Source organism: Antechinus flavipes, chromosome 2 (genome assembly GCF_016432865.1).
Source record: "Antechinus flavipes isolate AdamAnt ecotype Samford, QLD, Australia chromosome 2, AdamAnt_v2, whole genome shotgun sequence".
In the NCBI taxonomy this organism is placed as follows: Eukaryota; Metazoa; Chordata; class Mammalia; order Dasyuromorphia; family Dasyuridae; genus Antechinus; species Antechinus flavipes.
The window spans coordinates 62,800,415-62,816,342 of record NC_067399.1 but is presented as its reverse complement, the minus strand read 5'-3'; the positions used below and the strand labels follow the sequence as shown (position 1 = coordinate 62,816,342).

Sequence of the window (15,928 nt, the reverse complement as noted above, 5' to 3'; positions counted from 1 at the left end):
AAGAGTCAACCACGACTTTAACCACACCTTATTTAGTGTCTTGCATGCTGTCTTCTCCATTTGACTGTGGGTTCCTTGAAAGCAAGGTTACCCCAACACTTAACATAGTGCCTGGCACATGGTGTTTGTTTACTGACCATCTGACTGATCATTCCTGACTGACTGACTGACTGACTATCTCTTCCTTGGGTTAAACATCCCTAGTTTCCAGCAGCTGCCTGGCTTCAGGCCAGAGCGGAGGAAGGCCAGGATGAGCCTTGCCAGGTCTGAGTCTCGGACTTGACAGAGGAGTCTCATCCCAGTCTCTGCTCTACCAGAAACAGCAGGAGACTTCCAAACCATTTTCTCTTTTTGCTTCCTGCTGTCTTTCTGTACTTCCTCCTTCGACAGACTCCTCCCAATCTGAGCCCTCTCTGACAGCCAACCACCTGGGTCTCCCAGTGGAGGAGCCCTCGCTGGCCAATCACAGGGCAATGGGAACCCTTGCCAAGGACTTCCTCCTCCAGGCCCCGGGGTGCCCCACACAGGAGGGGAGCTCTCTCTCCCGCTCCCCGCTAGTGCCTGGCCTCTGGCTCCCAAAGCCATGAAAGAGACAGACCCAGGAGCCCCCGAGCAGGAGGCATTGGAGCTCTTCCAAGACTACATCACTTACTACCGGGCAGGAGGCCGGGATGGACGGCTGTGGGCCTGCAGGCAGCCAGCTGTCACCCAGAAAGCCAGGCAGCTCCTGGCCTCAGGGGCCAGGCAACCCCGAGGACTCAGCTTATATGAGGAGGCAGTCACTGGTGGCACTTCCCAGGGGCTTCTGGGGCAGGGAGAGGATGTATGTCCAAGGCTGGTGCCAGCACTGGAATTCCTGGAGCTCGTATGTGTCAACCTCTTTCTCCTCCCCTGGAGGAGAGAAATAAAGTCCCTGAAGGTAGGTACTGATTCCAGAAGGTAAGGGACTGACCATCAAGGCATTTAACGTGGTTGTCAGCCCTGGGGTAGGAGCGAAGGGGAGTGTCAGCAGAGAGAAGAGGAAGCTATAGGAAGGGAAGGGAAAGAAGGAGGATTAGGAGGGTAAATGTGGGATCTTTCCACTTCTTAGGAATTATAGAATCATAAGATTTAATGCTGGAAGTCCAACCCCCTGCCCTCCCCTTTGCTCCCCTCCCTTTCTCTCCCCTGCTCTCCTCATTTCTGACTTCAGCAGAGAAATGACTTTTAGGAAGCCATCTTCCCCAGAGATGAAGTTGAAGGATATCAGGAGGTCTGGAACTAAATCCTTGGTTCCACCACCTGTAGATTTGAGCAAGTCACTTCTTGGTTCTGTGCCTCAGTTTCCTTATCTGTAAAATGAGGCCAATAAAACTTGCCCAATCTACTTCACAGGAGTGTCATGGGCTCCAACGAGATTGATTATAAAGCACTTTGTAGATACAGGGCACTGGGAACTTCTATCAATGACTTCCTTCTTTAGGGGGAATCTGTAAATATGCAAAGTACTATGTAAATTCTTATTATTGCATTGGTTATATGATGGAAAGTCTTTTAACCACAATAGTGACAGCAAATATTTATCAAATACCTAATATTTTCAAGATCCTATTCTCAGCATTAGATAGCAAAAGTGTCTAAGATAATGTCTCACAGTCCACAATCAGATTAAAATGTAATCGGGAAATATTTAACAAAATCAATAAAAGTACAATAAAACAAAGATAACAATATATCCTTGGTATTGAGAGGAAGAATTGAAGTACCCGCTGTTTCTCAGAGAAAATCATAGATTTAGACCTGGAAGAGACATTCCCAATCATTTTGCAGATGAGGAAACTGAGGCTGAGGGAGGTTTAGTGTCTTGTCTGGCATGACACAGCTAATAAGAGTTGGAGGTCTGATTTGAATTCAGATCTCCTAACACTATTAATTACGCCACCTAGCTGATTTCCAGAGCAGAGCCATAACCAGCAGGGGACCATCAGGGGTTTTCCAGTGAGCACAGACATACCTGATGGATCACACTTCTCTCCTCTCCAGAATGTTGAATTTGGGGGAGCATACATCTTTCTTTCACATGCTATTTGGCATGGGGCTGATGGGGTACTACAAGTCACACAGGATTGCTAGGGGGAAACAGCAGCTTCCCACCCCACAATTCAGCAATCTACATTTCCTCCAAGTTCTCCTTACTGACATGTTACTCTCTTACCTTCTAACTGTATTCACCTATAATAGAAAGTCCCGAGGCTATCTGGCCTGGACACCTATCCCACCCCCACAAAGGCTATCCCAGCTCAGTCTGAAATTACAATAACCAAGACTGATCCCAGAGAAGAAGTGAGACAATGTACCCCACCTCCCTTCTTTGCCAAGCTGGGGGAACTAACAATGTGGAACACTGTATCCATGCTAGATTCAATTGATGGGGTGGTTAGTTTTGCTAACTTGGGTTCCCTCTCCCATCTTCTTTCTTTACTTTTTGTTACAAAGCATAGTTCTCTGCATGGAATGGGAAAGGGAGAGAATGTATTTGGAAATCAAGTAATACAAAAACAAAAAATCAATTAAAGTTATTTTTAAGAACATTGGACTGAAAGTGAGGATTAAGTTGAAATCCCTTGCTCTGAGAGTTACTCTACATATCAAGCTGGGAAAATTACTTTCTGACTCTGGATAGACCTGTTTCCCTACATATAAAATGGAGAAATTTGATAGATGATCTTTACATTCCTTCCAAGTCTTACACTCTATATCCTAATATCCTATGCTCAAAGGTCCTTTCAGTTCTTACATTCTATATTGTGAGGTACCTCTCAGCAGTGACATTCTGTTCTGTGTTCTAACAAATACCTGTCTCTTGTCACGTTTCTTTCAGCTTTAACATTTTATGCTGTTTATTCTACCATTGCTATGCACTATAATCTAACTTCCTATGTTTTTAAATCCCATCTCACTCTAACTTATTGTTTTAATGTCCCTCCCAATTCTATTAAGTTTCTTTGATTTTGAGCTCCCCAGTCTCATAATTCCATATCTGTCCATTAGACCCTGGAGATCCCTAGTTCTCAGATAGTAAGCAGAATCTTCCTCCCTTATTGTTTGATTTTCCTCAAAGGTTTGCCTCATTCCTAATGCCTTGTTTTGTTTCAGACATTTACAGGTAATTTTGTCTACTCAGTTCGGTCTGTGCTTCCAGAAAACATTGTGGAAATGATCCTGAAGAAAATAGGTTATGTTGCCTTAACAGCCACAGAATTTTCACTTGTCAGAAAAATAAACGAGGAGGAAGCAATGCAGACAGCATTTGAAATCTTCCTCACTAGAGTTGAATGTGAAACCATCCTTGAAATGTCTTCTGAGTCAGGTTATAGGGAGGAAGCGGGAACTCTTCTACAAAGTGCCCAGCCATCTGAGCTTCCAAAATGCAGAAAAGACATGGAGAACCATCCCAGGAAAAACATGGAGAATCATCCCAGGAAAGACATTGAGAATCATCCCAACCAGGTGTCCAAGTTCCCAAGCAAGAAGGAGAAAGACAATTTGCTTTCCAACCTGAGGAATGCACAGAAAGCAGTAGACGAAGACAAATTGGAAAGCCGTTTGAGTGAGGAAACAGAGGATGGTTGTCATTTGAAATCAGATCTAAGTTTGCCCAGGGGCCCATCTCCTACAGATGGCCTCCCCCATGACCAGGAAGTAGTCCAAGATATTAGCAAGTGTTCAGAGAGTGATGAGTTCTTGAACTGCTATAGGGACATCTTCATTGGCCAAACGCCCATTTTCCCCAAGGACCTCCCTCCAAGCAGCCAGAGGAAGAAGCCCCAGGCCCAAGGCGGCTGTGCTGACCAAGGCATCTTAGTCTCCAGCAAGGCAGCTGTGTCCAGAGTCACCTCCATTCTGCCTCCTGTGGCATCCAGTGGTCCCCCTGCTCTAACAGTTTTTACAGATTCAACATCTGATGACAGCAGTAAGGTCCCTGGCCCACAGGTAAGGCCTAAGCAAGCAGAGGTGACAAACTTAGGCATTGCCACTAGGCCCACCCTTCCAGACACAAATCCAGAGCTCCACCCTCCCAATGTGACCCTTTGCAACAATGCTCCCTGGGAAGATGACTGGTCCAGTGAGGATGATCTGGATGACCTTTCCTCCTCCTTTAGCAGACTCCAAATTAAAGCTCACAGTACTGAAAGTCTTGAATATTCTATTGAAGAGAACTTGAAGGTCACTAACAGTCAGGCTACTGGAAGCCCCAAACATTCTGAGGGACGGCACAAGGGCCTTGATGTAACTAGCAAAATACATCCCACCATTCAGCCAGCCTCAGAATTAGTGTGTGGACTGTGGGAAAGCGGCTGTTCTGAGAGCAGGAGGCAGCAGCTTCAGAGAGCTACACCATCCTTCCGCCAAGTCCAGGAGCCTCCAAACATTACCTACATTCCTCCCAGAAGTCTAGAGGTGTTTCCACCAGATACCACCATCTACCCACATCATCAGGATGATTGTCGATGACTGGCTTAAACCCTACTCGGTAACAAGACTTTGTGTCTGTCAGGAGGGGAAACCGACATTCTCAGAAACACGGGCTAGGCAAGGCATTTCTATTTCCTGCTTGATTTTCTGAATATAGGCAACATCAAGGGCTCTAGGCTGAGGAAGACAGAAGTAAGGAACGTAGAAACAACACGTCCTTCCCGTTTCCCGTTCAGGTTCTGTCACAAGGCCATCCAATCTTATTCCTGCAATAGTATGAAGGACTCCATCATTGCAGGAGACGAGAGAGCAGCAATCTGGAAGAGTACAAAGAATGTGGAATTTGGACTCAAAATACCTAAGTTCCAATCTCAGCCCTACCATCCACTGTGATCTGAGACAAAGCACATCCCATCTCTGAACCATGTTCCTCAGCAACATGCGAAATAAGAATGTTAGACTAAGGCCCATTTCTATTCCAATGTTTTTATGTTTTAATATTCTATGTTCTAAGATCTAAGTTGACATTCTATGCTCTAAGAATGCTTTTACTGACATTCTATGTTCTAAGATCTCTTCCAACTGAAATTCTATGTTGTCATTCTATGTTCTAAAATCTCTCGTAGTTCTGATTTTCTATATTCTAAGGCTTTTCCAGCTGACTTTTTATATTGACGTTCTGTGTTCTAAGATCTCTTCCAGTTGACGTTCTATGTTCTAAAAGCTCTTTCAGCTGACATTCCACTTTCTAAGATCTCTTCCAACTGAGATTCTGTGTTGTCATTCTATGTTCTAAGCTCTCTCCTAGTTCTGATTTTCTATGTTCTAAGGCCCATTCAAGTTAGGACATTCTATATTCCAAAGTCCTTTCTAGTTGGGTAGGAAGGAGAGTTACACAGATTGGAGATTCTCCAAAGACAAGCCAGAGAAGTTTCACTACCACAAGCACAAAGATGGTGGGTTATCACAGAAAGACCTAGGAGTGTTACTTGGAAAATGTTACTTAGAAAAATCATGGAAAACTTAACTGTCATGAACTAGCCAAGTAAACATGAAAAGATCTTGATATTTCCTGGAACCTTGGTTTCCTCATCTGCTAAAAGCAGATGGTCATCCTTGCGCCTCCTCCCTCTTAGGATGGATGTGAAGTAATATGTAAATAGGGCAAGATAAACATTGGGAAGCTGACGTTATTGTGGACTCTTCTGTGGTAGCTGCTGCTTCCTAACTCTTGCTTCCTTTCTGCTCCTCCATTCTCCTACCGATAGCAGGGCAATTCTTCTATCACCGAGGAATCCTGACTTTGAAGTCAAACAGCTAGGTTTGGAGCCTGGTTTCTTACTTAGCCAGCTATTATTATGGATAACACTTTACCTGTGGTGCCTCAGTTTTCTAAAATTTAAAATGAGAGTTGTAGTAGATAATGATTATGGTCCTTTCTGGTTCTAATAGTCTTTGCTGAATTCTATCTACTGCAGACTAATCTTGGACTATCTACTATCTACTGCAGACTAATCTGAGACTAATCTTGGTCTTGGTGAGCCCAGAATTACTGGGTTTAGAGCTCAGCACCATTACTCTCATCGCTGGTCCCTCTATGACTCAGTTTCCCAATGACTGGAAAGTGTTTTTAAGCCTTTATCTCCTGGTGCCAGAGCCTTGAACCTTCATGCTGCAGATCTAGACCTCCTGACATCTTCTGTGCAATCAGCATGATATCATCACCTAGTATTGCCGGGCTTTGTCCATTGCCTCAGTCCTTCCCCACCTCCACCCTGATCCTAGCCTCTGAACATATTGAAATCCCAGATCCCAGATTCTGCTCCAACTTCAGGATTCAGGGTTAGTACTCTGTTCTTCTGCCTGCAAATTGATGAGCAGGTCAAATTATAGTTTCCTAAGTTTTCTTCCAGTTCAAAATCTTCTGATTTCTACCTTCTTGGTCTTGAATCTATTTTCTAAACTCACTTTACTTTGTGGCCATCTCTAGAGTGAGAGCTGCTGTTTCATGAAATCTGCAGCCAGCTCTCCAACCCCTGCCCAACTCCACACATCTTTCTGGATGCTCAGTTCTGGCCTTCCCCAGTCCAGCTCAACCTATCCCTGGGTCCACTTTGGACAATAAATATCCTTTTCTAACAAGTAAGAAGAGAACAGGGGCACTGGTGGTACAAAGAACATCGGAGAGGGAGTTTATTCTTTTCTTGTTTTGGCACTAGCTGATGCAGCAAGGGACCACAAACGATAGAGGAGAGGTGGCAAATGCCAGACAAGCCAAATCACCATGATCACCACACCATGTCCCATCACATCCCAGTGGAGTCAGCCCAGGATCTTGGGCCCCAAAGCCAGGTACTAACAATGTGTCCCTCCTCCCCGAAGATCACCGACCCCAGTCCCAGCTCCATCCCTAAAACAGGAAATTCACCCTTTTGGAAATATGACCTAGCCTCGCCCCACCCTTTTCATCAACCAAAGCCTCTGATCTGAACAGGAAAATTCATGGCACCAAAGTCCTTGGCACTGTCAAAGTTTCCAATCGAAAATGGAAATGGTTTTATCAGTGGAAATGACACCATAGATGTATCGGTATTTTCTTTGCATTTGTGCCCCTGGGAGCTTTCCATCCGAAAATCTGTGTTCTTTATGTTGTCCCTTCTGTGTTGTCTTCCCTTTAGAAGCTGCTTGAGGGAAGGTTCTGGTTTGGTTTTTCTCCATTTGCATTCCAGCATTTAACTCAGTGCTTTGCACATCATAAGCACACACATGCACAACATTCTGTGCTCTTAGATAAGTCCCCATTCCCCCTTACTGGGCCCAAGTTTCCTCTTTTGTAAAATGAGAGGCTTAAATCAGAATCCCATTCTGTTACTATGATTATAAGCAGCTTTCAATTCAAAAAGAAATATTTTGGGGGGTTTGTTTGTTTGTTTTTTGGCTGAGGCTTTTGGGGTTAAGTGACTTGCCCAGGGTCACACAGCTAGGAAGTGTTAAGTGTCTGCTTTGAAGTCAGGTCCTCCTGACTTCAGGGCTGGTGCTTTATCCACTGCACAACCCAGCTGCCCCAAGAAATATCTTTAAACAAATAAACAAACAAAAAAATCTGTTGATAAGCCAACTAGTCCCATCGATTTAAGTCAACAAATTTGTATTTGGGCTGGGTCTAAGGGGAGAAAAGCACACACAGGTGAGAATTTCATACAGCAAAGGCTTTCTCCTCCTTCCTTTTAATGTTAATAGATGACATTTATGTAGTGCCTACTAAGTACTTCATGATTACTATCTCATTTAATCCTCACAACCTGGGAGTTTAGTAGTATTATCCTCATTTTGCACTTGGGAAAACTTAGGCAAAGAGCTCAAGTGATTTGCCTAAAATCAAACAGCGATAAGTATCTGAGGTAGGAATTTAACTCAGGTTTAGCTCTCTGTCAACTCTAACACCTAGTTCCTTGTCCTTGGTGGGGCCATCCACAGAATGGGAAAGTAAGAATAATCAGTGTTAACAGTAATAATAGCACTTGTCTATCCCTTTATGGTATGCAGAGTACTTTTCAAATATGTCATCATTTGATGTTCCCAAGTTTGGGAGGTGCTGTTATTATTCCCATTTTACAGATGAGGAAACCGAGGCAGAGGTTATCACAGGGCTGATAATTGTGTGAGACACTCAGGTCTTCTTGACTACAGGTCCAACACCTTAGCTGATGAGAAGGATCTTTAGTCCAGGCTAGAAGAGTTTCCCAATAACAAATTTTGGGGGAGGGAAGGGAATCCTAGACCTGTGATTTCACTAGGATAAGGAACTCTTAAGGAACCTCTTCCTATCAGTACAGACTAATTCCTGCCCTGCAATAATACATCACCTTAGACAGTCTGAGCCTGTGGCATCCAGGGTCACAGAGTCAGTATGTGCTAGAAACCAGCTCTTCTGCCATGCTGCCACTCATAATAGCTGACATTCTAATAGTGCTTTCATCTCCCTGAATCCTCATGAGGGCATTGTGATCCAATTAAAAGAATCATGAATGCTACAACTGATTTTGTCTGTAAACTTCCACCTGCTTACTCTGCCTTTCTTCCTAACAAGAATTGATTTTTTTTTTCCTTTTTAAAGCAAGTTTAAAAAAAAAAAAAAAAAGGATTACAACAGTTGGGCAAAGATAAACTATTACATGAACTGAAAGTGTTTTCGGTTCCAAAGCATAAGTTAGAGTCCCAAAAAATGTCACGGGAAACAGTTTCATGAGTTGGGAAAAGACCTGGGGCCAGGGAAAATATTTAGAGATTCCAAATCTCCACCTTAGAACTCACCACTTGTGTGATCATGGGAAAGAAAATCACAATTCCTCTCAGCTCTATTCCTTTGTCTGTAAAATGGAGGCAATAGTTGTAATATCTTCCTTAGAGGTGATTATATGTCACATATGTCAAATGAGAGTATGTGTAAAGGACTTACTCAAATGAGAGTAAGGTGTAAAGGACACCTTATGCTGCTGTAAGTATGTGAGCTTCTAGTATCAAAGATCTGTAGGTTAGAAGGTCAGCATGTCCATCTACTTCATTCTCCTAACAAGAAAACAGGCCCATGAAGGGTGAGGTCCCGCAGGTGACCTTGGGGCACTTAAGTCCAGATCTGTCCTAACTATAAGGGTCCTTAGGACAAGACTGTTGTTACATGCTATGTTAAGAGAAAACATACTCTCCAACAAGATTTTTAAAAACATATAGGCTCATTACGCCTTCCAAAACAGCTTCTTACTTTGCCATTACATTGAAAAAAAAAAAAAAAAGCCATCATAATAGCTTGCATTTGCATAACATTATATTCCTCAAGTCCTTTGGTCCTCTCAAGTTGTCAGGTACACAGTAGGATAATTCTTATTCACCACTTTAAAGATTAAGGGGTAGATGAGGCTGACATAAAAAGTAACTTTCATCCCACATTCCAATTGAGATGTGACAGAACCAGATGATGTTGCCAGGTCTCTCGAGGTGCCAGATCCAATGCTGTTACAACTATGACCCCGCTGACTTTCACGTGGAGATGAAGTCTTAAGTGTTTTATTATGATTTATTTCCTGTGGTCCTGCAACAGAAGATTAGTGCAGTACAAGACAGCCTGGAGAAGGGAAAACTCAAGAGGCATGAGAAGTGCCTTCAAGCATTTGAGATCCTGTCATGGGGAAGAGAGATTAAACTTACTCTGGCCCCAGAGACAGAAGCAGGAGCAAGAGGTGGACATTTCAGAGAAGCAAACTTCTGAACCTGAGCTCAGGAAAAATCCCTAATGAGGAGAGCCATCCAAAAGTGGAGTGAGCTGCCTGGGAGGTAGTGGGTTCCCCTTCACTTGAGAGCGACAAAGAGACTTGCTGAGTATGTTACAGAGGGAATTTGTTTTTTCAGATGTAGACTAGACTACATGGGCCTCCGAGATCATTTCCAATTCTGAAGTTCTATAATTCTCGATTTGTAGTCCAAACTTTTAGTTTTTACAGGTAAGAAACTGCGACCTGGAGAGGGAAAATTACTTTCCTCAAGTCAGAAAGTGAGTTAGTGATAGGGTCAAAGCGCCTGACTCCTGTCCCAATGCTCCTTCTAAAGTCATCCCTCTAGAATAAAGAAAAGAACAAATCATTTGAACAAGCTCAAAACCATTTAAAAGCAGTGGAGGAATGCAAGTTGAAACAAGCCTGAGGTTTCACTTCACACCTTGCAAATTGGTAAAGATGACAAAAGATGGGAAGATAGGAAGGCTAATACTTTGTTGGTGAAGCTGTAAATCAGTACAATCATTTTAGAAAATGATTGATCTAAAGATTCTCTAAGTTTATTCTTCAAGGAAGATATGGATAAGAAGAAAGTTCCCACAAAATATTTACAGCAGCATTTTTTGTAAGAATTGGAAACAAAGTAGGTGCTCAATAACTGGGGAAAAAAATTTGTGGCACATGAATGTTATGAAATATAACTATTCTCTGAGAAATGATGAATGCAATGAATACGGAGAAGTATGAAAAAACCTAAATGGCTGCAGGGTGAAATAAGCAGAGCCAAATATATATATATACACACACACACACACACACACACATATATACACACACAAGAATGCTTACAATATAAATAAAAATAACTTTCACAAAAGTGAAAGTTGTAAAATTACAAAAAATAAACAACCCAAGAGAAGACACCTTCAACTCAAGTTATTTGCAAAGAGAGCTACTGTAATGTATATTGCACATATTTTCTGATTTTTTTCATTATACTGCTCAATTATGCTGAAGTTTTTCCTATTTTTTTCTTTGAAGAAATGCTATTTTGTGGAAAGACTCTGGGGCAGGAGGAACTAGGGGAGGGCTCCTAGAAATTACAGTAATGTAAAAAAAAATTAATAAAAATATATTTTTAAAAATAAAAGCAATGGATCAAGGAATTCCTTAGAGTCTTGTGATAGTGCCCTCAACTTTAGGCTTGAGGTAAGACCTAAAAGGATATGAGGTAGTCAATAAGAAGGGAATGAAGTCCTAGCTATCCTGTTCTTTCCTCAACATTTAATATATCCAAATGAAAAGAGTAATTTTTCTCAAAATGAAAAATAACATGTTTGAATATCACAGAAAATTTACAGCATCAGAGAGACAGTACTAGAAAGGCCCTTGGAAATCAACTGGTCTAATTTCCTGTCTGCCAGTTAAAAACAGTGACTTTAGACTCAAATGTCTATTCAAAGTATGTATCTATTTCTATTTGCTAACATTCTAAGTCTTTTTCTCTTCACTGAGGATCCTAAAACCAATTCCAATTCCATTTATTTGAGGCAAAAAGCCAAATGGCACGCGTCCAAGTATAATGGGGTACAAGCAGTCCAAAGGGCAGGCCTGTGGATTTGAGATCCCTGCTTTAGGGCGCCCCATATTATCATCTCTTCTCTCCTTGAACACAAGCTGTAAGAAAGGGTGCCATTCAGAAAATAAAGCCTTCACGCTCATAAAAGTTACATGATTTCGCACCAATACAAGTAAGGTGCATTTCAGACCCAGACCCTTGATGGAGTTCAAACCAGGACGTAACACCGTTAATATTTAATGAGACCAAACGCAGCATTGGTTTGCAAAAACAAACAAAAAAATCCACAATTGTTTATTCCCTTCAATAACTTGGCAAACAAAATGACCAGACAACAATGACACTTGGCTCCATTCAGTCCCCGACTTTCTTTCTATAAATACAAGCTCCCATTCCCATGCTCACAACAAAAGGCTGGACTATGCAGTTGTCAGGAGGATCTGACTCTACCACTGCAGCTATTCCTAGGTCATCAAAAGTGTGGATTTGGACAGTAAAGGACTAAAAGTCAACTATTATACCTCCTACAATTGAGCTACACAGCAGAAAAAAATCATTCCAAGTCTCCAATAATGGCAATGACCATATATGCTTGTGGAGGCTGATGAATTTAATTAGATGATGAATGACATTCAACTTCAATTAGGATTAATTGGTCCAAATTTGCTAGCGCAGCACTCGTCAGCAGTCAGTTAAATGGCCTGCCACATAGTTATGCTAAGTGATTTTTTTTTTTTTTTTTGCTAAAAATCTCAGGCAGGTCACATCCCAAAAATCAGGTGGATCGCATCAATAGGCTCCATGGTGGACACTCAAGTAATAGAAGAACGCCATGAAATGTACTGAAGACATACATGTATACACAAAGCTGTGTATACTCCAATAGTTAGTATATTAAAGTAGACATATATACATATACATGTACATGCATTTCATGTATGTTATAGCATGTTGCATGTGTATGTATACACATTTACTTTTAATAATTTGTGATAGAAAATTCACTTGAGTGTACCTCAAAAAGTTATTCCTCATGGCTAAACTGACAGACTCTGACAGGCTGCTACTACAATCACATAGGTTTTCCTGGTTCTATAAGTGATGTTTCATATCCCCTGCAGTTAATATTTGGTCCCGGTTTTTCTCATAGAGTTCCAGCATCGTCTGCGTGTCCTGGTTGGCCTCAATTACCTAAAAAAGAAGCAAAAAAGAAGGTAGTTGATGAAATTCATTTCTATAATTAGCCAGAGGACCACTCTTTGAAAGAGGAAGAGGTGAATTGTTGCTTTGCCAATAAGATTCAAATAAAGGAAGTGGTCAGGCCCATCCCAGCACGCAGGAGTAAATTCTATGGATCATGGAAGGACAAAGCTAGAAGGGACTTCTGAGATGATCTCAGCCAATCCTTACATTTTATAAATGATGTTATAACATTAGACTGTGAGCTCCTCAAGAGCAAGGATTGTCTTTTTTTTTCATTTGTATCCCCAGCACTCTGCCCGATGCCTGACATAGTAGTGCTTAATAAATGTTTACAAACTGAATGGTTCCCAAACTTGGGTCCATTCTCTACCCTCTCTTAGGCCCTGCTCACTAATCCTAGAATAGCCGCTCTTAGGTTTTTTCCGTGGCATAGACTCGGCACCTAACCTTGTGATAATCCAGGGAAATCTACGGACCTACTCCTAGAATAGCGTTGTTAAATGCTTAAGAAAACTACATAAGATTACAAAAGAGAACAATTATATTGGAATAGTTATTAAAGTGTATGTGTGTGTATATACATATACATATATATATATACACACTCACTCACACTCATATACACACACACACACTCTCTCTCTCTTTCTATATATACATATATGTATGTATATGTATGTGTGTTTGTATATTTAAAGTTCATGGGCTCCAAGTTAAGAATTCTTGCTCTAGAGTCAAATATTATATTATCTCACTTATCTGGAAGTAATTTAATTTAGCAACCTCATCCACATAGAATGTATTGTTTTTTCAGTCATTTCAATCATATCTGATTCTGCATGACTCCATTTGGAGTTTTCTTGGCAAAGATACTGGAATTGTTTTCCATTTCCTTTTCCAGCCCATTTTATAGATGAGGAAACTGAGGCAAACAGGGTAAAGTGACATGCTCAGAGTCACACAGCTAGGAAGTATCTAAGGCCAGATTTGAACTCATGAAGATGAGTCCTCCTCAGTTTTTCCCCAGCACTCTGTGCACTATGGTACCCCGTTGTGGTCCATGAAATATATAGCCATTAGCAAAAAGGGCCTCCTGAGGCGTCTAATCAGATGTCTCCCAGAATGTAAATTAAGTTCATGCAATTCAGAGAACTCTTTTGGCCTTTGTCCAACCTACTGGCTTGTTTTAGAAAGGACTCTAACAAGTTAGGATAAAACTAGCATCTTCAGTCACAGGGGATGGCAGATACACACTTGTGAGGAAGACAACTGGAAGAAACAGAGTGGCCAAAAATGACCAGGAACAGCTGCCATTCATGTTATTCTCAGCATATTAAAGACTGAGATGTGAAGGGGGACACACACAGCTTGACAGCTCCTATGACCATCACTGGACATGACCCAGAACAGCAACTAATGCTCCTTATGATGGCAGGAATCTTCCAAAAAAGTATGAATTTTGTTTTGTGTCCTCTGGGCTTTCTAGGAAGCCTGCCATTCTCAGGGTTAAAATAAAAAGTGTTTTTATTATCTGGACAATTCACTTTAGCATGGTGAGTGCTGCAACTAGATCTGAAGAGAGAGAACCTGGGTTCAAATCCCAGCTCTGACATTTACCTCCACTTACTGTGGAGGAAACAGGCCTTCGTTTCCTTAACTTGAGAAAAAGCAGGACTGGATTAAAGGACTTTCCAGGTTCTTTACAGATCTGTAACACAGCTCTAATTATCATTTCCTGGGAATGCTGAAGAAAATACCATCAGTACTTTTCTTCCATGAGTTTAAAAGTATAATTATTTCAATTTTCTCCCTCCTGCCAACACACAAAAAGAACTAGTAGTAGTAATGGTGGTGGTTAGTACTAGAATAGTAATACTAGGTAGTGGTGGAGGTGGTGGTAGAAGTAATAGTAGTAAAGGTGATGGCAGTAGTAATAATATTAATGATAGTAGTAGTAGAAGTGGTGGTGATGGTGATGGTGGTAGTAGTAGTAATAGTGGTGGTGGTGGTTAGTACTACAGTAATTGTACTAAGTAGTAGTAATAGTACCAGGTCATCATAATAGTAGTAGTAGTAATAATGGCTGTGGTAGTAATAGTAACAGTAATAGTAGTAGCAGTAAAAGTAGTACAGGTAGTAGTTGTAATAGTGCTTAGTAGTAGTGTAGTAGTGGTAATGGTAGTAGTGGTAGTAGTGATGATGGTTAGTAGTAGAGTAATAGCACTAAATAAGAGTTGTAGCTGATCATCATTATGTACTAGTAGTGGTTAGTAGCAGTGTGTTGGTAAAATAGTAATCGTAGTGACAGTGGTGGTGGTGGTAGTAGTAGAGGTAGTAGTAGTAGTGGTTAGTAATAGAGTAGTAGTACTGAGTAAGAGTAGTAGCTGATCATCATAATGTAAAACTAGTAGTATTTAATAATAGTAGTTGTGTTAGTGATAACAGAAATAGTAATTGTGGGGGTAGGGATGGTAATGGTAGTAGTGGTAGTAGTGGTAATGATTAGTAGCAGAGTAATAGTACTAGGTAGGAGTAGTAGCTGATCATCATAATGTACTAGTAGTAGTATTAGTGGTGGTTAGTAGTAGTAGTTGTGTTGGTAATAATAGTAACAGTAGTAGTGATAGTGATGGTAATAGTAGTAGTTGTGGTAACTGGTAGCAGTAGTAATAAACACTTATAGAGAACCTTAAGGTTTGCAAAGCATTCTTCAAACTTTATCATATTCCATTCACACAACAATCCTGGGAGACAAGTATTATTACTATTCTCATTTTACAGAATAGGAAACCGAGGTAGATATAGATTAAATGTCTTGTCCAGGGTCACACAGATTGTGCCTGAGACAGGATTTGAACTGATTCCAAGTTTGGTGCTTTATCCACAGAAGCACCTAGCTTAGATGCCTATGCCTCTCTCTGGGCTTTTTTCTTCTCTTTCTCTCTTTTCCTCTCCCTTCCCTCCCTTCCCCCTCTCCTCCTTTTTCTCTTTCTTCCCTTTTCTCCTTCTCTCTATGTGTGTATATAACGTGTAGATACTTAGAAACACACTACACACATACACATTTCTCTCTGGGTTTCCATTTTTTCAGGCATCAAAGAGGTATAGTATTTGTCCTACCTCACAACAGGGCTGTTGGGAGAACCAGACATATTTAGTATCGTGGATGTAAGGCTGGAAGGGACCTTAGAAGTCATGAAATACAATATCCTAATTTTTAGAGATAAGGAAGTGGAGCCCCAGAGAGGGTACGTGATTTTCCCAAGAACACACAACGATGCGGGATTTAAACACAGGTTTTCTAATTCCAAATCCAGTGTTCCGAAGTGTTTTGTAACTCCAAAAAGCACTACAGAAATGCCAGCTGTCACCACCTTTCTTCTCATCCGTAAAATGTGGATGGTCCCACCTGTACCATTTA

The 15,928-nt window shown here is 41.3% G+C and overlaps 2 protein-coding genes across 2 annotated transcripts in view; one reads left to right on the top strand and one right to left on the bottom strand.

The window, feature by feature from the left end:
• The first annotated feature begins 541 nt into the window (after positions 1-541).
• On the top strand, positions 542-10,875 carry LOC127547948 (uncharacterized). Its single transcript, XM_051975080.1, has 2 exons — positions 542-919; positions 3,136-10,875. The coding sequence occupies exons 1-2, from the start codon at positions 584-586 to the stop codon at positions 4,492-4,494; spliced, it is 1,695 nt and encodes a 564-aa protein (XP_051831040.1). The 5' UTR covers positions 542-583; the 3' UTR covers positions 4,495-10,875.
• A 686-nt stretch (positions 10,876-11,561) lies between these two features.
• The window catches only part of TK2 (thymidine kinase 2), a 41,555-nt gene continuing 37,188 nt past the window's right edge, over positions 11,562-15,928 (bottom strand). Inside the window, exon 10 of the mRNA XM_051975081.1 lies at positions 11,562-12,495. Within this exon, the coding sequence (XP_051831041.1) occupies positions 12,397-12,495 (99 nt within the window). The 3' untranslated portion in view covers positions 11,562-12,396. The remainder of the gene's footprint in view (positions 12,496-15,928) is intronic.